This window comes from Nicotiana tomentosiformis, chromosome 8, assembly GCF_000390325.3.
Source record: "Nicotiana tomentosiformis chromosome 8, ASM39032v3, whole genome shotgun sequence".
NCBI classification, from domain to species: Eukaryota; Viridiplantae; Streptophyta; class Magnoliopsida; order Solanales; family Solanaceae; genus Nicotiana; species Nicotiana tomentosiformis.
In genome coordinates, this window is record NC_090819.1 from 136,117,689 (window position 1) to 136,141,888 (window position 24,200).

General features: G+C 38.3%; 1 protein-coding gene across 1 annotated transcript; it reads left to right on the forward strand.

The window, feature by feature from the left end:
* The first annotated feature begins 1,098 nt into the window (after positions 1-1,098).
* On the forward strand, positions 1,099-1,638 carry LOC138898208 (uncharacterized). The gene has a single exon (XM_070184256.1). It carries the CDS (start codon positions 1,099-1,101, stop codon positions 1,636-1,638), a length of 540 nt encoding a protein of 179 aa, XP_070040357.1.
* Positions 1,639-24,200: the final 22,562 nt, after the last annotated feature.

Here is a 24,200-nt window from a genome sequence, read left to right on the forward strand (position 1 = left end):
CATCATCAAGTTGGGAGAGAGAATAGAAGAAGGAATCAAGAGCGGGATGGTGACTAATTTCGAGGCGCTGTAAGCCACAAATAAAGCCTTGCAACTACGACGTATTTCAAACAAGAAAGAAAAGGGTGTCATGATGGTAGCCCAAGGCCCTAAGTATCCCCTCATATACCAAAGACCTCCACCCACATATCAACCCTCACCCCCAAAATACCAATACCCTGGCACCTCCTACCATACCTACAACACTCAACCTGTGTATTACCATTCACCTCTTCCCGCCCGCCAAAACTACCCAAAGCCACGTCCAAATTTTGACTGCAGACCTCCTAGAAAATACACCCCAATTGATGAACCCATAGCATAACTGTATGGGAGATTGAGGGTCGCTGTTACATCACCCCTATTCCTATTGTTGTTATGGAAAGTCCTTCCCAATGGATCAACCCTAACAAAACATGTGCTTATTATTCAGGCATGAAGGATTATACCATTGAGGAATGACACACGTTGAAAGACAAGATTCAGACGATGATCGACACTAAGGTTATACAAGCAAATGAAGTTGTACCGAATGTCCGCAATAACCCTCTCTCGGACCACAGAGGTGAGGGAATGAACGTGATAGAAACTGATAAGGAGTGGGATCAGGAAGGGTCCATCAGACTTATTCAAGAGGGAGACACTCCTAAAACATCTCAGGTCACCCTCACGCCAGTTGTGGTATAAACCCAGGCGACATTTAAAGTTGAGGTAGCTACACCCTTCACTATAATGGTAGCTCCCACACCATCTTACAAATCTGATGCCATCCTGTGGGATTATGTTGCAGAAGCAAGCAAAAAAGGGAAAAGCCAAAATAAAAGAAACATATGTCGCACAAGGTATGACTAGAACTGGCAGAGTTCACACACCTGAGAATCTGGGAGGAACAAGCAAAGAAGTTGCACCTAAGTCGTTCGTTGTTGAGACTGGCACTGATGACCTTTGAGGAAGATACAAGCAAGAGAATACTCTATTGTTGACCACTTGAACAAGACTCCCGCTCAGATATCTATCTTATCACTGTTGCAAAACTCAGACGCACGCAAGAATGCCTTGATGAAAGTGTTGAGTGAAGCTTATGTACCCGCTGGCATTACTAGTGGAGAGATGGCTAACATGGTCAGACAGGTACTGGAGAGTCACAAAATTACTTTACACGAAGATGAATTACCGCCAGAAGGGTTGAGTCACAACAAGGTGTTGCACATCACAGTGCAATTTAAGGACAAGTTTATTGCCAGGGTCATAATAGATGGAGGTTCAATTCTGAAAATATGTCCACTGAACACCCTGAAAAGATTTGGTAAGGGCATGCACGAGATACGAATGGTAAGCATGAATGTGAAGGCATTCGATGGATCTCATAGAGCCACTATTGGAGAAATCAACCTTGATCTACATATGGGGCCGACTTGGTTTGATGTTGAGTTCCAAGTGCTAGATATATCAGCTACTTACAACCTATTGTTGGGACGACCATGGATACATGCAGCTGGGGCAGTGGCTTCTACTCTACACCAGGCTGTGAAGTTCAAGCGGAATCATCAGGAGGTGATCATTCATGGAGATAAAAACAACCCCATCTACACCAATTAGACCGTTCCGGTCATCAAAAATAAGAGGAAATTGGGGGAAGAAGCATATCCTCGCATTGAACGGGTTAACGCAATTGAAAATGATAGATGGTGGAGCAACAAGATGGAAAGCATATTGTTGTGGACATGATATGAACTAGGCAAGGGTCTTGGTAAAAAGCTTCAGGGAATCACCAAACCCATACAACTACAGTATCATGTTACTAACTTTGGACTCAGGTATGAATATACCGTGCAAGAACATCAGGATTGGATGCCGCCATGGTGTGCCCCTTATTATCCGCTGGAACAACCCATACCACCTTTACACAAGATATTCCACCAGGCTGACATAATGTGGGGATGTGAGGAAGATGAGATTTTGGATGGCATGAGAAAGTTGTTTCTATATGAAGAAGACATGGACTGCAGTGCAATTGTTGAGGAGGAATACCTTACCATTCAGACAATTGTTGAGGAGGAAGAGGGAATTGTTCTCAAGAACTTGACCACTGCACCATTCCGGGCTCGCCGAGTTCCTGGGTAGCCTGGTAAATTAGCATGACTTATTTTTCAAATTGTTTTGAACATTTAAGACATTTTCAGTATTTTGTTTTGAAATAATTACTAGAGACATCGAGTTGTACTTGTTGACATTTTAAAGTTTTATTAATGCATTATTGTTCTTAATATTTATTATTATATTTCTACATTCTTTTCAGCATAATTATTACACATCCTGATGAACCTACGACTATGACATGTAATGAGACAACGTAATATAAGTTCGGAAGGTTTGGAAGATGATGTAATACCTGAGGAAATTGTCGAAGAAGTAGAGAATTTTGAAAACAAACTGAAGTCTAATTTGGAGGAAACTGAGGGCGTTAACTTAAGTGATTCTGAAACAATCAAGGAAACTCACATAAGCCTCCATCTATCACCGACAGAGAAAGAAGAGTATATCAGGTTTCTAAAATAATATGAGGATATTTTCGCATGGTCTTACGATGATATGACTAGGTTGAGCACATCCTTAGTAGCTCACAAGCTACCTACCAATCTCATGTGTCCACCGGTAAAACAAAAGCTCAGAAAGTTCAAGTCGGATATGAGTTTGAAGATAAAAGATGGGGTCATAAAACAAATTAAAGCTAAAGTTCTTCGAGTGGTCGAATACCCAACCTGGTTAACCAACATTGTGCCGGTTCCAAAGAAAGATGGAAAAGTTAGAATATGTGTCGATTATCGAGATCTGTACAGAGCAAGTCCTAAGGATGATTTTCCGCTGCCTAACAAACACATATTGATTGACAATTGCGCCAAGCATGAACTCCAATCCTTTGTGGATTACTTTGCAGGATACCATCAGATTTGGATGGATGAAGAGGATGCCGAAAAGACTGCCTTTATCACACCATGAGGAATATATTGTTACAAAATAATGTCGTTTGGTTTGAAGAATGTTGAGGCCACCTACATAAGGGCCATGACGACTATCTTCCACGACATGATACACAAGGAAATAGAGGTGTACGTGGATGATGTTAACATCAAATCTAAAAGGAGTTCGAATCACATAGCAGACCTGAAGAAATTTTTCGATCGACTTCGAAAATACAAATTGAAGTTGAACCCTACAAAATGTGCCTTCGGAGTCCCTGCTGGAAAATTATTAGGTTTCATCGTCAGCCGTCGAGGTATTGAGCTGGACCTGTAAAAAATCAAAGCTATCCAGGACTTGCCACCGCCAAAGAATAAGAAAGATGTGATGAGTTTTCTAGGGCGCCTCAATTATATCAGATGTTTTATAGCACAATCAACGGTGATATGTGAGCCAATCTTCAAAATGCTGAGGAAAGATGTTGTAACAAGTTGGACTGAAGAATTCCAGAAAGCCTTTGACAAAATCAAGGATTATTTATCTAAACCGCCCATGTTGGTCCCACTAGAACCAGGAAGACCTCTGCTGCTTTAACTGTCTGTGTGGGATAGGGCCTTTGATTGCGTTCTAGGACAACATGATGAAACTGGAAGGAAGGAGCATGTGATATATTATTTGAGCAAGAAGTTCATGCCTTATAAAGCCCGGTACTCTTTGTTGGAATGCATATGTTGTGCTTTCACATAGATAGCCAAGAAATTGAGACATTATGGTTGTGCATACACTACATATCTCATATCAGGGACGGATCCACTAAAATACATCTTTTAGAAACCCATGCCTACAGGTAAGTTAGCAAAGTGACAAATATTGTTGAGTGAGTTCGACATCATCTATGTAACTTAGAAGGTAGTCAAAGGACAAGCATTGGCTGATCACTTGGCAGAAAATCCCATAAACAGAGAATATGAACCACTGAAGACGTATTTTCCCGATGAAGAGGTATCATTTGTAGGATAAGATATTACCGAAGCATACGACGGTTGGAGGATGTTCTTCGACGGAGCAATAAACTTCAAGGGAGTGGGCATCGAATCTTTCTTAGTATTAGAAACCGGTCAACATTACCCGGTATCCACAAAACTCAGGTTCCAGTGCACCAATAATTTGGCAGAATACGAAGCCTGTATCTTGGGACTCAGGTTAGCCATCGACATGAACATTCAAGAGTTGCTAGTAATCGGAGATTCTGATCTATTGGTGCACTAGGTTCTAGGAGAATGGGCTACTAAGAACACCAAAATATTACCATACTTGCATTGTGTACAAGAGTTGATCAAGAGGTTCACAAAGATAGAGTTCAAACATGTTCCAAGGATTCAGAATGAGTTTGTAGATGCATTAGCCACCTTGTCTTCCATGATACAACATCCAAACAAGAATTTTATCGATCCTATCCCAATAGGAATTCATAAGGAGCCAACTTATTGTGCTCATGTTGAAGAAGAGTTTGACGGAAATCCGTGGTTCCATGACATCAAGGAGTACTTGGCCAAAAGCGCACGCTCCGAAGATTGGCCAATCATTTCTTCAAAGCGGAGGAATTATGTATAGAAGAACTCCTGACTTGGGATTATTGCGATGTGTTGATGCCAAGGAGGCATTTAGATTGCTCAAAGAAATACATGTCGGAACGTGTGGACCCCACATGAACGGTTTCGTTTTGGCCAAGAGATATTAAGAGAAGGGTATTTTTGGATGACTATGGAAACATACTACATCAAATATGTTCAAAAGTGTCACCAATGCCAGATACATACTGATATGATACGAGTACCGCCCAACGAATGCAATACAACGAGTTCACCCTGGACTTTCTCTGCTTAGGGCATGGATGTCATCGGACCAATCGAACACGCTGCTTCAAATGGACACAGGTTCATTTTGGTGGCTATAGACTACTTCACAACATGGGTTGAAGTCGCATCCTATAAGGATGTAACTAAGAAGGTCGTATCAGATTTTGTTCGGGACCGCATTGTTTGTCGATTTGGAGTACCTGAGTCAATCATTACTGACAACGCCACCAATATTAACAGTGACCTGATGAAATCTATGTGTGAAACATTCAAGATTAAGCATCAGAATTATACAACATGCATGCCGTAAATGAATGGAGCCATAGAGGCCGCCAACAAGAACATCAAGAAGATACTAAGGAAAATGGTGGACAACTACAATAAATGGCACGAAAAGCTACCATTTGCTTTTCTCAGGTATCGCACCATTGTTCGCACATCCACAGGGGTAACCCCTACCTACTGGACTATGGTACCGAGGCCGTTATCCCTGCCGAAGTGGAAATTCCTTCCTTAAGGATCATAAAAGAGGTCGAGCTCAGCAACGCGGAATGGGTACCGAACCTGTATAGACAACTAGCTCTCATTGATGGTAAAAGAATGAATGCATTGTGTCATGGGCAACTCTACCATAACATAATGGCAAGAGCCTTTAATAAAAAGGTTAGGTCAATGCAATTCACACCGGGGAAATTAGTGTTGAAATGAATCTTCCCACATCAGGATGAAGCAAAAGGAAAATTCTCACCCAATTTCCAAGGCCCTTACATGGTTCATCGAGTACTAACAGGAGGAACACTTATACTCACAGAGATGGATGGAGAGATTTGGCCAAAACCTATCAATTCAGACGAAGTCAAGAGATACTATGTTTGAGACTATGTTTGCACTTTTTATTTTATGTAACCTACACTGCGCTTGACCTGATTCCTATTTAAGAAGTGATACGTAGGCAGACCTATGTGTTCGGTCACATCATAATAAAATCTTCATTTCACCTATGGTCAAAAACTGGGGAAAGATCTCGAGTTTTCCCGATCTCATCATATTTAGAATCATTAAGGAATGTGTCGCCAGAAGCATGCATTTAAACTAGGGCAGAATTTTGAGGAGGATCCTCAAAATTCCGAGTTAAGGAGGTTGCAATGTTTCAAAAGCGTGTCACAATCATCAATTCGACAAAATTATTCGCTCTTATGCATTATCACATATTTCAAACAACTACATTTTATATAAACAATTTATCACAAATGCATGTTTTTCGAAAATTTTATTTTTTATAGTAGCCAGACGTTACCCGGGGTGACTCAAGCAGGACCTCAAGACTAGAGCAAAGGCAAAGCAAGGAATCGAGAGTACAAACCAACCTTCCCCCCTCCAAACTCATAATTTTCCTTTGGATACATGCACAATGGATATAACAGGAACGTCCGCAAATACACACACAACAAGATCACTATCTTTACACTGACAAAAGTCACCAAACGCAAATGCGTCAAGCTAATAAATAATTTGCCCTCTCGTATTTAGTCATTGCTTTTCTTGCATAGGGCTAAGCACTTCCCTCATCTTCGCATAAGGCTAAACATTTTCTTTATTTGCATGAGACTAAGCATTGTCTCCATTACTCGCATGTGGCTAAGCACTGCCTCCATTATTGCATAAGGCTAAGCATTGCCTCTCTTTGCATGAGACTAAGCATTGTCTCCATTCCTCGCATGTGGCTAAGCACTGCATCCATTATTACATAAGGCTAAGCATTGCCTTTCTTTGCATGAGACTAAGCATTGTCTCTATTCCTCGTATGTGGCTAAGCACTGCATCCATTATTGCATAAGGCTAAGCATTGCCTTTCTTTGTATGAGACTAAGATTTGTCTTTACTCCTTGCATAGGCCTAAACACTGCCCTCACCTTTCATGAGGCTAAACATTACCCTCCATACTGAATAAGACTAAGCCCTGCCTTTCCTTGCATGAGACTAAGAACTGTCTCCATTCATTGCATGAGGCTAAGCGTTGCCTCTATTATTGCATAAGGCTAAGAACCGCCTTTCTTGCATGAGACTAGCACCGTCTCCATTCTCCGTATGAGGCTAAGCACTGCCTCCATACTGCATAAGGTTAAGCACTACCTTTCCTTGCATAAGACTAAGTATTGTCTCCACTCTTTGCATCGGGATAAGCATTGCCCTCATCGCATACAAGACTAAGCCTTGTCTCGTCTCGTTCTCGCATATGACTAAGCATTACCTTTTTCCTCTATCAAACGATCGATATCACCGCATCTTTGAATTTCATGGGCTGAAATATCACCACGATGTTCGAAGACATCATGCCATGGCCAAAGGATCTCTCGAAACTACATATCATTATTCAAAGGCGTCATAGTCCAAAGGCACCATCCTCATGGCCGGAGGACACCATTTCATGACCTACGAATCCTTTATCATACGTTTCATGGCCCAGGACGCCATAGCCTAAGGACATCATCCTCATCGTCCAAAGACAACTCTCATGGTCTGATGGGAATTTGCATCATGTTTAAATTTTGCGATAACCCATATATATTCGCGTGCATCATGTTCTAAGTTTTGCAAGTAACTCGGGAGGTAACTGTTCTACAAACAGGAGCAATTCGCGTCCTGATTTCCGTTCACAATGTTCAAATCCTTCGATCACCTAAAACGTAACCGATAATCAGCAATTGATTACCCTTTGTTCTATAACCGTTCAAATATATGTCTTGTACATCCGTAATGTTCAATTTGCATTCATAGCCCCACCTAAAATTATCTGTTATTCACGACACTATGCTACTCAAAAGATCCTTTTCCGAAACACACAACAACTCTTATAACAATTACATCCACCAGGGATATGTAGGAAACTCAACAACTAGGGTTCAACCCCCATTATGTTTTCAAAACACGTCATTCTTCACTCACTACGGACAAAATTGGTCATTATTTTATTTACCCGACAACTCTTTCATCATTCCCGGGTAAAGAGGGGCAGCTGTTGATACCCAATTTTGCCTTCATATTTTTATAAATATCATATATGCTTTTACAATATCATTCCTGCATCATCACCAATTTACAAGAATCATACAAGTATTTTCTAAATCTTTCATAATTTTTAAAGCTTTAAAATTAATTTCTTACAATTAAATTATTTGAATATGTATTAATTACCCCTTTAAAATATTGTTGTGATAACTTATATGCATCCACATATATGTTTCATAATATTTTACTTTATTATACAATTATATTTGTATTTTTAAAGCTATTTACACAATTGTGCAATAACGACCTATATTCTATACATAATTATACTTATTATATTATTTATGCTAAACTAATATTTCTTATATTTTTATAATGTTAAGCTATTATTTTCAAGTATTTTACTGCATAAATAATATTTTTAATTATTTACTAGTCTTTTTATAATCTATTTTTAATGTATTTCGTATATTTAATTTATAGCTCTAACATAGGGCTAATTTTGGACCAAATTTGGCCCAAGTTATTAGCCCAATACCTCCACAGCCCAAATCAAGCATCTCTTTTAATGAACCTGGTCGTGACCCGTTTAAATGACCCGCCCCATTCCCTTTTTTATCCTGGCCGTTGATCTCAAATGATCAATGGCCCATAATAAATCCCTACCTTTCCCTATATTACCTCACCCCAAATCCTAATCCCATTCTCAAACTTCAATCACCCCTAAATCCTCTCTATTCTCTTCTTCTCTAAGGAAACCCTAGCCGACATATCTCTTAATCCTCTCTGATTCCGACCTTAATATGAAACCCCTCCATGATTTCCTTTCCATATATGTTCTGTCACCTTGTTACTTACACGATTTTGGTATCACCTAGTAATTGCTTATTTTTGACAAGTACCATGCCTGGAGTTATGTGCAATCATCTTCAATCTTCAAGATCAAGACGGTATTTCGTCTATATACATTTATGACAATGTGATATAAGGCCGATTCACCAAGATCTTTGGTCGATTCTTTGATTTCCCTCGAACTAAGGTTTGAATTTTCTTTTTGTTTCTTTACTGGTTCTATTATCGATTGCATGTGATATTTTCTTTCCTTATTTGTGTTTGAGTAATTGTTTTCCATGTTTGCTTGTTCTATTTCTACCACTATATAACCCCTCCCCAATTTTCCCTTTGGACGGAGCTTAATCGCTGAAACAACTACTGTTCTCTTATTCTTTCTTGTCTTATACTACTCTGAGGCTCAATATTTTGGCCAGCTGAAATCCAAGGCCACCAGAATTCGATTATCGAACCTTTCTCAGTGTGAGCACTGCCCGGGGTTCATTCTAAACCTTTGGGAACTCTGACATACTGAGATTCCTGGGTTCTACTGTTTGTTTTGCTATTGACTCTCGAGTGTTGCTGAAATTATTCCTCTTGTTTACTTGTTCATTCATCTGTAGCTAGTAAGTATCTATGACTCTTGCAATTTCATTTCTTTCCGTTTGAATTCCAGCTATGCATATCTACGTCTCTGAGAATGTTTATGAACCAACATGCCATTATATGCTTTAAAACTCTTGTTGAGGCTTTATACCTTCTAGTTGCCCAACTTGCCTATTTGTTGCCTTGATTCTGCCTTCTTAAGCCTGCTTGTTAATGTATGTGCTCGAATGTTTATTATTGTTGCTTATTCTGAGTTTGGTTTCTTGAATTGTTCCGTACTCTTGTGATGAGTCGAGTCATTCCCAGAACCTATTCTAATTCTTGAGTCATTCATGCGCAACTTGATACTTTTCTAGAATTAACTTCAAATCATGTTATTAGCCGAGGCATGTTTTCCCTGCTACTTATGAACTAATACTCATTCCTTGCCTTATCATGTACCTTTGTGATGAATCCATGCATATGTTTAAGACCTTGTTAAGCCATTCATGTCCAACCTGCTAAGTTCTTGATATTGTATTGATTAGCTAGGGCATGCTTTCCATGTCATTTATGTTCTAATGTATGCTTTGACTTATGCAATCCTGTTTGAGACCTTAGGGAAAACCTCATGTCTAGCCTCTTCCCCCATATGTTACTAAGCCTAGTGCAGGATAGTCATGTTAACCTATATTTGACATACCCTTGCCCATTATGAGTCCTGGTGCTATTTAAACCTTCGTGTATGATTGATAATGTTAAAGTCTGCATGCCCAGTTGAGTGGATTGTTAGATACTATGTTCATTAGCCTGTTTGTTATTGATTATATTTGTACCAAACGCTCATGCTAGGTATCTTACTTGTTTCCGCCTGTGATTCTGTAAGATTTCTCTGATAAGATTGTGTATAAGTTAATCTTAGATCATATTATATCCTGAAACTCTATTTGGGATTGTCTGTTGGTTTGTGATGTTCCATCCCGTCTTCTGAACTTCTTGGATCTTATGTATATAACTTTGTGTGATCTCATCTACCTGCTCTGGTTTAAACTACTATTAGTTGCAGTCCTAAGAATTACGTGTATGGACTCCGAGGGGTTTGATTAATTTATGAACAACTTGTTACTCATGTGGTTAAGGCTGGCATTGCTGGGTAAGTTAGTTCCCCCTTCAGACTTGGTATGGGTATGTGTTCGAGTCATGCAGCTGATACACTCTAATGTCCAGGGGTCTACCTATACCTAGATTTACTATTTTGTGTGAAGAATGAGATCACTGAAGAACTTGAGGTTGCTGGGATATTCCTCTTTGGGCATGTTATACTTATTGGGCTTGTACTCATTTAGCTTGTAATATTCGAGCATGTATTCTTCATTTTGGGCCTGTTATGATTTGTAAACTAATAATTGGGGAGTTAGTGAAAATGGGTAATGAGTGTGCTTTATTCTTGCATAAAGGGTAGAAAACAAGCTTATAAGGCCCATGTGTTTTATTTGCTATTCTGTTTGACTTGCTCTACTTTTGTGTGCTAATAGAAATCATGTATGTAGGAACCGCACATATCTAACCTAATTTGACTAATACTCACTACCTCAAACATGTTAGCAGTCACTATACTTGATTTCTATGTTATTACTATGCGTTTATACAGTATGCCTATAGGATGTATAATATATGCTTTGTCAACCTAGAAACCATGCCTATAGGATTTCAAATAATCTATTGGTCAATTGCTTCCATTACTTTTAGTGTACTGCCCATCTAGATATTATGACTATAGGACCCAAATCTTTTAATCAACTACTTATGTTGTTTTCATTACACTGCACCGCCTAGATGACATGCTTATAGGAGTAAAGTGTTATAAAATCAAGAATAGTTATCACTTATTTGAAATCCTGCCTATAGGATGTCGTTACTCGCATAAGAACTGCTATGGGATCAATGTTGTTAATACTAGACTCTCAAGGCTGTTTCATTGCCACTACTAGAAATCATGTCTATAGGACAGTGTCACACGTCCTAAGACGCCTATTTAAAATTAGTGCTTATAATCCTGAGTCTGCAAATAGTTTACTGCCTCCTCACCTAAGCCATTTAGAATAATAGCGATGCATATACGATACTGGAATTCAGAATCACCTAGAAACCATGCCTATAGGACTCTAAGTCTCGATTCTGAAACTATGTACTGCCTAAGCTGCCCATGTGCATTTGTTGTTTATGTGTGGGAATAACTTGGGCCTTTAATTGTCTTTCTGTGAAGTCCTATCTGTTTTGAATGTCGCTTAGTTTTACCAGTTTGAGCAACCTAGGTGAAGTCTAAAACCATCCAAATAGTAGGACCAAAGCCTCGTGGACTATAGGCATAATATGGGACAGGTAGTGCACACATAGGATACGATTTAGAATTGAATTAGAGTGCATTTAAGTAACAACTTCAACATAGTAATTGGGTAGCATGAGATGATAGTCTATGCTCGCTGAATAATATGAGCAACCCCTACCTTAAGGGAGTTGCGAAGTATTATTTATGTTACATGGGGTGATCCTTTAGGCTAAAAAACTTAGGACTCCCTTTTTCTTTATATACTTGTTATTTATACTTAGTCATTTAGCATAAACCAATGTAGTTGCATCCTTGTAGTCATTAAGTATTTGTATAGATTATCATGTGTCATGATAAGACTCTTCAACTTCTATATTTTCCTTTGTTTATTTGATCACCTAGCTTAATTACATAATCCGCATAGTTTAAAATTCGGTCGGGACCCACAGTTGTGGACCTCGAAGAGTGCCTGACACCTTCTCTTTGAGGTAACTTGAGCCCTTACCCGATCTTTGGTGACACGGACTAGTCAAACAGAGTTATTTGCAAATTGGTTCCCTAACTCACCTTAAATTCATTAGGTGGCGACTCTTCTCTTTTAATTCCTCCTTTAAAAGAGTTGTCACACTTCAAAGCCCACTTTCGCAAGAAAATAGGGCGCGACATCTTATAGGGGTATTCTAGTCTTATGCAATTAATGAAATCCCTTTTTTTAAATCATTACTCAATCAAAGTCCTAAACGTCATCCTTTTATCTATCACCATTACACTCGTATTCTTCTACCATGGCAGCATTTCATCTCTTCTAATTTTTCCTAGTCTTAGACTCCCCTAAGTTCATTCAAGCTATACTGAGCTTTCTATAACTTACGAAAATCATCAGCTCTCTTGTTTTGATGGGCTTAATTCCGAGGCATTACCTATTCTTGTCACCTTCTCACTCATCTTTTCTTATCCTTACTCCTATCTACCAAAAATAATTGTCTCTCTACTATACTTTAGCTTGCGACCTACACATATCTATTTATACTACTCGCAACCTTCCTTTAACTTTCTAGCACTATAGATTTCCTTTTATGCCTTCTCATTTGTCTTCAAATGTAAGCAATTACTTTTCCTGGTCGTTCTGCCACTTACTGCATGGATACTTGGCTTATCATGTTACCCATGAATACTGGAATTCCCTGTAACTCGTATGATCTCAAATATCACTTTTGACTTCCCGTTCATTAGTTATGATAGGTGTCACTTTCTTATAGAGTGCATACAATTTTGTAGTAAGACTTTGTTACAAGATCATTTCTTCTTCAAGTTACTATGCTTAGATGAAGCCTTGTCCCTTATTTCCTCAGCTAGTCTTTCATGGTAGTACTTAGGGGAGGTCCTCTGACTCTTGTAAAGCTACGAGCTTATTACATCATATACCTGACTGAATTTTTGATGTTCTTGCTCGCCTATAATTATCCCTAATTACTTACTTCCGCGCCCTTATGCTCGTAAAGTTGCTTCTGAACTGAATTTTTTGACTGTCTTCCTAGTGACACTCTCTTTTATTTCCGTAATACTTGTACGGTACCTTTAACTACCCTAACTTCTATCTAAATATTTCTCAAGGATTACGATGTCATTTCTGCAAAACTGAATTCACTATGTTAGAGTTCACTACATTTATCTTGAACGATCTGTTGATTTGTCTGTATCCTCTTGTCTAGATATAACTAGGCTCTTTCTGAATCAACTTATAACTACTCATTTATCCATTCTCATATCTATAATCTACGTAATCTCTCTTGGGATATGTCCCTTGTCTTAACTTATCTCTCGCATTGGCTCCTGATGTATCAAATGTCCATTCACACTTATTTATCAATAGCATCCTGGCTGGAAACTCTTACTGCCTCTCCCCGACATCGTACTTTCATAATGTTCTAGAGTCGTAACATATTTGTAGAATCTAAATAAATGCAATCTCATTCCTTTAGCCTTTTTACCACATTCTTCCCTTACTATTCCATAGTTACCTAAACCATATAACTCCTACTTAATACCTTATCACACCATCATCCCCACTATCTTCATCTTTGGCATCTTTTCACATCTTCACTGACTCTTACTCGCCTTGCGGTAACCCTTCTGTACCAAGGATAACGAAATTTCTTACTCACGAGGGTGACACCTAGTGTAACTGGCACACTTAGTCCCTTAAGCTTAACTCTACTCATATTGCTTGCTTTAGGGAAGCGTCTTCCTGAATGAACTTTAAAGGTTATTCTTTTGTTGTTCATTCTATTATTTCCGGAACGCATCTCTGAAATTTTCACAATGCCGACTATTATCAAATCCTTCAGTCCCCAATTCATGTTCAATTTGTCTTGTTCACTAGCCCATACTGATTTCTATTACTCCGGGGGTCTAACTTAGCCTTCTGGTAATCATGTTCGAGTCACCAACTCATTTCTCGAAATGAGGGTATGACTTTATGGCTTATGCAGTTTTATTGTCTCAAGGCATGTCACCTCTTGTCTTTTCCTTCACTTGACTATAGACTTTATCATTCTGTCATATTTTGATTTACCGTTATCACTCATTTATCACACCTTACTCATGATGCTTCATTTACTCTCATCTTATTCTCCTACTAATATTTTTGTCTATCACCTTATTTTGAAAACTTTAACAATACATTCTTTCACTTTTAGCTCCCCTTGTTCCATCTCCATCTCATTGGCTCTTCGGGTCGCTTAACATTCTCTCTTTACTAGGGGCGGGATTCATACAAAGGTAAATACTTATCCCTTCTAGGATTCCACTGCCAATCTTCTAATTTTTTTCTGGACATTCTAGTATTTCATATCTAAATGTACTATTCTAGAGTGAACCATCGAGGTGTCTCACAAGGAGAACTAGTACCATGTTTGCAATATCCTTTGGAAATATCAGCTAATACTAACAATCCAATCACCATTTTGAGTTACTCTAACCTCAGCTGGATCATGATATTCCATCCTTCTCTTAAACTATATATGTTAGCTCCCATAGGGCATAACTGAGATGGGTGTGGGCAATTGTATATATCTTTGTTATTGTTGAAGGTAACTCAGAATACTTATATTTCTCTGCCAGAATTGTAAATACTGATAATCTTCACTAACTGGTTACCTCGTACCCTTCTTCGCCTTGCTTCTTTTACTTGTTGAAACTTGTATCTTCCTTCTAATTCTCTTGTTGCTTTTTACCTTATGGGTGGATAGATATTCATGCCTTAGGGCTCCTTATCAAGAATCTTACACGTCTTAGTACACACATAATCTACTGAAGACCTTACATTTACCATCATAAGCATGATACAAAATTGAGTTCCTCTTACTCAACTCTTCCACAGCCACATTCAATCTCTTACGAACTGCCTATCTAGACGTAGGTGCCGATGTATTATGAATAAAATAGAATTTAGGAGTTTGAATTCTTAAAACTGAGCTCTACCACACGATCTAGTGTAAGAAGAAATATTGACATTCATAAATGCCATGTAGCCTCCTACTTATAAGTGTGGTGCACAACACACCTATAAACAAGACTATACTAGACATAACTTGTAGACTCCCTAGGACAGAACTGCTCTGATACCAAGTTTTTTCACGACCCAAATCGGAGAGCCGCGACGGGCACTCGGTGCCTTACTCAATCGAGTATCAACGTAAGGTATCTTTCTTATCACACCATTAAGGGTAAATGGTCCACAAGGGCCATCATGAGATAACCAAAATAAAAATAAGGGAATACTAGACATAGGACGATCCAACATGATATAGAAACTTATACATATGACATACGGGCTTATAAGGCAGACATGATCATTTGTACACTCAAACTATTGGCCGGCAAGGCCATACAAGTATCTATATACATGACATCAGTCTACAAGCCTCTAAGAGTACATAAATGTCATAAAGGTCGGGACATGGCCCCGACATACCAATCAATACATGTCCAAATCATACTGACCAAATAGGCAACTCCGGAGCAAGTGGAGTACACCAACACCCTTTGTTGAGTTGATAGCCTACTAGGAGGACTATCAACCTATCTATCGGGACCTGCGAGCATAAAACACAGCATCCCCAGGCAAAAGGGATGCCAGTACAAATAAAGTACCGAGTATGTAAGGAATGAAAAGTAGTATATAAAAGACATGAAAGAAACATGGAGTAAAGGACTCAACCTGTAAGTTTGAATAGCTCTGTGAATCATGAAACATTTATAATTTCATCCATGTGCGTATAAATATCATATCATGCATAGGTATATGTGTGCATAACATCATCAAGCCTCTAAGGGCATCCCATCATATCATCTCGGCCTCTGTGGGCGAAATCATCAACGTATACCAGCTGATCAGGTGGTGGTGCGTATAACGTCATCACCTTTTCCCATACCCAATATACATATAATATACGCGTATATAACATCATCTGGTCATGGGTCAATGTACGTGTATAAATAAATGTAATGCATAAGAAGTAAGTCAATAAGATCTCTCGGAATGTCATAAGATCAATATGCCTTCGGTTAATATCATGAAATAAACCTTATCAACTTACGTATTTTCTGAGACCCATGAACAAACGATATAATAATAGGACACATGGGGAATCAAGAACATAGACATCCCCAGTACTTCTAAGAATATAGTCATTTGTGAAAAGTGTGTGTTTGCTTGTTTCGTTGTATCATATGCATCATGCCAAAAGGAAATAAGGGATAGCCTTAACATACCTTAACTCAGTTGAGTCCTTAATACCTTCCAAGAAATTCTTCAAACAACTCAACTCAATCTACCATAGCATAAGGAGATTTAAAATCAGTGCTGAGTAAAGGCTAAGTCCGTAACTTAAGCTATTAGCTTGTTGACGTAAATTCGACAGCATCTCCCTTAGGACAAGGGCCTCCTCCAATACCATATATCAACAACAACAACAACCAGAGAAATCCAGCAGCATATAAATAACAATAACATGACACCATATAACAACAACAAGTTACAACTACTTCACGACGAGCGGCAAGCTCCGATTGGAATCCATATACCCCATATAACCCTTTATAGACTTCTTACTTTAACATAACACTATCTTTAACATGATAATAAAGTCATTCATCAATAATTCCAGCCTTATACCATATATTTATAACAAAGGAAACAATCCACAACTCCAACTATCCTTAATTAGCAACTTTATTCACTAGTTCATGTCTAGTCCACCCATTTGACTTAATCAATATCAAGATAACCTTAAGAACATACAATAACACAATATACATACCTCCTACAGTAGCTTCAAGTCGAAATCCAAGTTACATTTAGCTTACAACAGCCCTCAATGGCAATACAACACCATAAAAGTGACTTAAGTTAATCTTGACTTCCAATCTCAAGTTTCATATGTTTCTTTCACCAATTCACTTGATAAACATGTAGACATGCATAACAACATAAACCATATCATAATCAAGTTATTTTTTCCATATATATATATATATATATATATATATATATATATATAGCCTTAAAACAACCTAACAAAAGATAACAACATCTCTTCCCCTTCCATGTGCTATCTTGTAATCATTTACTCCAACAACACAACTAACATGTAATTAACCTTAAACACTATCAAAAAGAAGTTAATCATACCTTAGGCAGTAGATAAAATTCGAACCCTAAGCTTAACTTAGCTCACCATCATCCTTATTCACATCACAACACTATAAAAGGGTCATTCTTCACCTTTGGCTAACTTTGATGTTGGATTACGGTGTATTTTTTTGAAATTTATTCGGAGACTTGGGAGAACTGTTTGGGAGGGTTTGGAGAGTGTGAGGATGGAAGGAGGATGAAAAATGAGCAAATCTCATCCCAAAAACGAGAAAAACAAGTGAAGGTCAACCACCGACCAAGTGGGTCCCATAGGGATTCCTGCGCAGTCTAGCAAAAATGTGAATATCTATCTACACCGATATCGTATTGATGAACGGTTTAATGCATTAAAAACAAGACTCATAGATCTTCAATTTGGTAGGTGGATCATCCCGTAAGCTCACATATATTTGACCTAATTTTTAGCACATTTATGAATGTAACTTGTGGTGACCTTTGCCAAATTTTGTTCCACAACTTGCTTGACTTCAAAATGTAACACACGGCTATCATAAGACTTAAAAAACTCACAAAATAACCTCCTAATCATGTTTAGCACCATAGTCTCACCCCAAAGGTACATGTTATAACATTCCCAACTTGTTGACTTTCGACGAAACTTATTTTCTTCAATTCGTTTAGCTTCTAAACCTTCAAACCCTCTTGGTACTTGTTTTTCATGATCTTAAATACTTGTAACCTCCAAGGTAACATGATTAACTTACTTTATGTACTTTCAAAGGTGAACTCATTTCCGAGCTTACATCAATTGACTTACGATATACTCTCACGTACGAAAACATGGGGTGTAACATGGAGTCTCTGTGTTATGACTAATACCGAGCATGCTAGGTTCTTTGCTCAGGTTTCTTGTTATACTGTTTATGATTATATTAGGCTCCCATGTTAGAGGATTTCATGAGAAAACTGCTATCCTCTTTGACTATGATTCTACTAGACTTTCATGATTAGGACTCTTGTATCTAAAGCCTCTTTTAGGCTGTTATGGATCATGCTTCACGTTGAAATTCTACTTAGAATGTTTTGCTATCTTACAGTGCTTAATCCTGTTACTGTGAACCTGTTTGTCCTGAAAAACATAGCAAGAACTTGCTTCACATGTGTCATGTGTGCCTTTCAATTTAGCATAATCTTGTTTATGTGTCTTGGCTAGAGTTGTTGATGGCTACAGCTTTAGGAACTAAGTGTTTAAAATGTTCCATGAGTATTTCGTCACTTGTATAATCTGGCATCCATTTGGGTAAGTAAGTTATTCATTGGGCTTGGGATTGGTCCATGTGTGTTGTTGGATCTGGGAACTGTATTCAGGTGCACTCTAGTTGTCTTATGAGCTTGTGATTTGGGATTGTTGTTTGACTGAAGAAGGCCTAAGGATACCCCCTGGGTTACTTTTGAATGGGCTTGTAATTACTTTAGTGGGCTTATATTTGTTTTAGTCTATATTTTGTCATATTCAAGTTTGTATTATCTCAGTTGGGCCTGTAATAACTTGTAATAACAAATAATGGAAAAATTAGTAAAAAAAAGGGATGAGGTATTCTAATGCTTGCATGAACGGGTAGAAAACATGTCTATAGGGTTTAATTGTCTTGTTTGATATTTGTTTTGACGTGCTTTGATTCTACACACTAATAGAAATCATGTCTATAGGAATCACACACGCTTCAATTAACTTGTCTAATACTTGTACATTATTCAAAGCATGTTAGTTTAAGTAATTGCTACACCTGTTTACGCTCTTAGACAACATGCTTATAGGGATCAAACACATTACTTAATTATTAGACAACATGCCTATAGGATGTAATAATACATGCATTTGCTAATGCTCATCTAGATACATGACTATAAGGTTTTAATTAATTAATCAGCTATTTTTGTTACTTTCATTATACTGCCCCACATAGATGACATGCCTATAGGGATAAAGTATTATAAAATCAAGTCCAATTGTCAACTGTTAAAAATTCTACCTATAGGATATTGTCACTCGAATAAGAAACATGCATATAAAAATCAACGATGTTAATTCTGAGCTTTCAAACAGTTGTACTGCTTCATTGTGCAATAATTAGAGATCATGCCTATAGGATCTGCAATTCCTTTAATCTATCAATCCGTTAGTTTGGAGCTGCAGTACTGCTTGTACAAACTACTGAAAATCGGAATCACATAGAGACCATGTTTATATGACTTAATGACTTTAACATGTTCTAATTTGAAATTGTCTGCCGCATAATGTATGAAACTGCCTGCGTGCAATTTGCTGCTTATGTGTGGAGGCTAATTTGAGCCATTTATTGTCTTTATATGAAGTCCTATATATTTTGAATACGTGCCTAGTTTATCATTTTGAGTATCCCAAGTAGAGTCTAGAACCACCCAAATAGTAGGTCCAAAACCTCCTAGGCCATAGGCATGGGACGGGTAGCGCACACATATGAGACGGTTTAGAATTAAATAAGAGCGCTTTAAGTAAACAATTTTAACATAGTAATCGGGTAGCAGGAGATGATAGTTTGTACCCGCTGAATAATATGAGCAACCCCTACCCTAAGGGAGTTGCAAAGTATTATTTATGTTGCATGGGGTGATCCTTTAGGTTAAAAAACTTAGGACCCCCCCTCTCTTATATGTTTATTGTTGGCACTTAGTCGTTGAATTTAAAATAATTAAGTTGTACCTTGTAACCTCTAAGAACTTGCACCGATTATCTATATAGTTTGATTGTTGTCCGATTTCCTTTACACTTGTTCATATTAGAACCTTTAAATTCCTTGTCTCCATCGCTTATATAATCACATAGGACAATTATAATTCAATAATCCCACATAGTGTAAACTTCGGTCGGGACCCACAGTTGTGGACCTCAAAGAGTGCCTAACACCTTCTATTTAAGGTAATTTGAGCCCTTACCCGATCTTTGGTGACGTAGACTAGTCAAAACAAAGTTACTCGCAATTATGTGCCCTAACGCACCTCAAAATGGTTAGGTGGCGACTCTTCTATTTTAATACCCACATTTAAAAGAGTTGTCACATGTTAAAACCTGTTTTCGAGAGAAAAAGGGTCGCGACATGTCTCACTCATTTTGCTCATTCCCATATTGTCCTCAGTAGCATCCTTCATGAACTCCACATCAGCACCCAACTCGACAGCCCCGTCAGCAAGTTAATTTTGTGATTCTGGATTCATAACATTACCCCCATCTCCAATGAGAACCTTGTCCTCAAGGTTCAACCCAGTAGGCCTTTCATTATCAACAAAATCAGTCAAGTGAAGTGGTGTAATCTGATTATCTGGTTGCCCTAAACATTTCCTAAGCAGTGATATATGAAAGACTAGGTGGATTTTCTCAGCTACTGGCAATTCTAATTTGCACGCTATTAGAATTGCCAGTAGCTGCGAAAATCCTAGTACCTTCTTCCTAGTTTGTGCTACCTTTGAAGTTGAATTGATGTTTGTCTGTATGGTTTGAGCTTCACAAAGATCCAATCTCCTACCTCAAAGTGAAGTTCAATGAAAGCTAATGGAGCAGTTATTCATTCAGATGTTAAAAAAGGCATCATTCGACCCAGTACTAGTCCATTCTCTTCTCCGATGCTACTAGTTCTAAAGAAGGATGGAACATGGTGATTTTGTGCGGATTATCGGTCCCTCAATGCCCTGACTGTGCATTATCGCTTTCCAATTCCTACGATAGATGGGCTTTTTGATGAATTACATGGGTCTTGGTACTTCTCTAAGCTGGACTTATATACTTTCTGGGTACCACCAGATACGTGTTCGAACAGAAGATATTGGGAAAAAAACATTTAGGTCTCATAATGTCCATTATGAGTTTTTAGTTATGCCGTTTGAGTTATCCAATTCTCCCTCCACATTTCAAGCCACCATGAATGACATATCCTGACCTTATTTACGACGTTTCGTGTTGGTTTTCTTTGACGATATACTCGTCTATAGTCCTGATTGGATTGCTCATTTGGCACACCTTCAATTGGTGCTACAACTACTCCGACATCACCAGTTAGTAGCCAAAAGGAGCAAATGTTTATTCGGCCAACAAACCATTGATTATCTTGGTCACATACTATCTCATCAAGTATTGGCAGTCGATCCGACAAAAATTGTTGCCATCCAGCAATGGCCACCTCCCAGTAATATGAAGGATGTTCATAGTTTTTTGGGGCTCGCTAGATATTATCGTAGATTCTTCTATCATTATGCTTCCATCGCAGCTCCTTTGACCGACCTACTGCGCAAAGATGCCTTTCAATGGAATGAGCAAACACATGAAGCATTTGAAACCTTGAAGAAGTGTCTAAGTTCGACTCCTGTTCTTGCACTTCCTGATTTCAGTCAGGAATTTCAGCAAGAAACAGGCGCATTTGGTGTAGGGATAGGCGCAATCCTATCTAAGAGGGGCCGTCCCGTGGCTTTCTTCAATAGAAAGTTAAGCTCTCGCATGCAACGAGCTTCTACTTACCACCGAGAGAAGTTTGCTATCACCCAGGCAGTTGGTAAATGACGACAATATTTACTTGGACGCAAATTTACAATACTCACTGACCAACAGGCACTTCAAAATCTTACCACTCAAACGATCCAAACTCCGGAGCAACAGAAGTGGTTGAGCAAATTACTAGGCTATGATTTTCGCATTATCTATAGGTCGGGAAAACAAAACATGGCTGATGATGCATTGTTGCATAATCCTGAAGCTAATTTTATGGCTATTTCTATTCAAATTCCGGCATTAGTTAATGAGTTAAAGGAATTGAACCGAAGCCATCCTGAATTACTAGAAATTTAACTACAACTTGACCAACATCCCGAGTTGCGCAATGATTATGTTTTTAAAGATGGATTGCTCTTTTATAAGGGACATTTTGTAATTCCGGCAGATTCACCACTTCGTCAGCAACTGTTACATGAATTCCATGCTTCTACAGTTGGTGGACATTATGGGGTTGCAAGGGCCTATCACCGTGTGGCCTCTAATTTTTACTGGAGAAACATGAAGAAAGATGTGCAGTCTTTTGTGAGCATTTGTCAGATCTGCCAACAAATGAAAGATATTCATCATCATCCCCCGAGTTTCTTACAACCTTTACCAATGCCGGATATGGTATTTGAGGATACATCCACATAAGTTATTACTTGCTTACCTTGTTCCAAAGAAAAAATCACCATTATGACAGTAGTTGACCGGCTCACAAAGTTCGGGCATTTTATACTTTTACCATCCATTTTTTCTGCTCGTACGGTTGCTGAGGCTTTTGTGGTTGGTATTACAAGATTACATGGTCCTCCTAGAACTATTGTGACTGATCGTGATCCTCGATTCATCCATTCTTTTTGGCAAGAGATCAATAAAATGCAAGGTACCACTCTTACTATGAATGCAACTTATCACCCGCAAAACGATGGACAATCTATTGCTCTAAACAAGTGTGTCGAACAATATCCATGCTACCATGGGCTGAGTACTGGTACAATACATCACTTCAAACATCAACTGGTATGACCCCTTTTCAAGCTCTCTATGGAAGAGAACCACCAACAATTGCTAGGTATATTTTGGGCAGCAACATTAGTGATCTTGTGGAATAAATTTTACTTCAAAAGTAATGAGGTGTTTGGCTAAAGCCTAGCGAAGAGTGAAGGCGCTAGCAGATAAACAAAGAACTGAACTGAACTTTGAGGTAGGAGATTGGGTCTTTGTGAAACTCAAACCATACAGACAAGCATCAATTCGACTTCAAAGGCAACACAAACTGGGAAGAAAGTACTTTGGTCCATTTCGTGTTCTCAAAAGAATTGGAGAAGTGGCGTACAAATTAGAATTGCCAGTAACTGCGAAAATCCACCCAGTCTTTCATATATCACTGCTTAGAAAATATTCAGGGCAACCAAATAATCAAATTACACCACTTCATTTGATTGATTTTGTTAATAATGAAAGACCTACTGGGTTGAACCTTGAGGACAAGGTTCTAATTGGAGATTGGGGGGGGAGGGGGAGGGGGTAATATTATGAATCCAGAATCACAAAGTGAACTTGTTGACGGGGCTGTCGAGTTTGGTGCTGATGTGGAGTCCACGAAGGATGCTACTGAGGACAATATGGGAACGGGCAAACGAGTGAGACATATGCCTTCAAAGTTATGTGATTATGTAGTGAGATGTGGGTAATGTGGTTATAGGGGTTGGTTATATAAGGCCGAAGTTATTGGGAATATTCTCTTCTCATCTATATCTCTGTAATTCTATTTCTCATCTCCTTCTTCTTTCAGTTGTTACTCCTTGCAACTTTTTGTTAATTCATCAATGTAGTTCCATTTGCATATCAATATAAGTTAGTTCTGGTGTGGTTAGTATTATTAGTAGCAACTGCTACACCTCCTCGATCGAATCCATCGTACGGGGCTTGCCTAGTACGATTTACGCTCCTGCGTAGGGGTTTACCTATATACACCCCAAAGGATAGCGGTCGCAGGTTCTTTTTAACAAAAAAAAATTACATTATCATCTCGACATACAAAGTCTTGAGCTAGATCACAAAGACTCCTCACAAACAAAGGCGGATGCACAATATAAAATACAAGTTTAGCTAAACTTAATAACTTTAGCTTCTAAATTTATAAAATTTATATCTTGAATTTACGCTTAGGCCACTAATGTAGCTAGAAAAAAAAACAGGGACCTAAAGTAGGATAAGTATATTCATATTTCTTAATAATTAAAAAAGAAAATGAAGTTAAAAATAAAAAAGAAAAAAACGAAGAAATGACTGAACACATAAATAAATAAATAAACTAAACACTTGGTGTTTTTAAATTAAAGTGAAAATCTCCACTAAATT

Bases quoted from the DNA above. Each gene is read 5' to 3' on its own strand.
- LOC138898208 (XM_070184256.1), top strand. From the start codon at position 1,099: ATGAAAGTGTTGAGTGAAGCTTATGTACCCGCTGGCATTACTAGTGGA.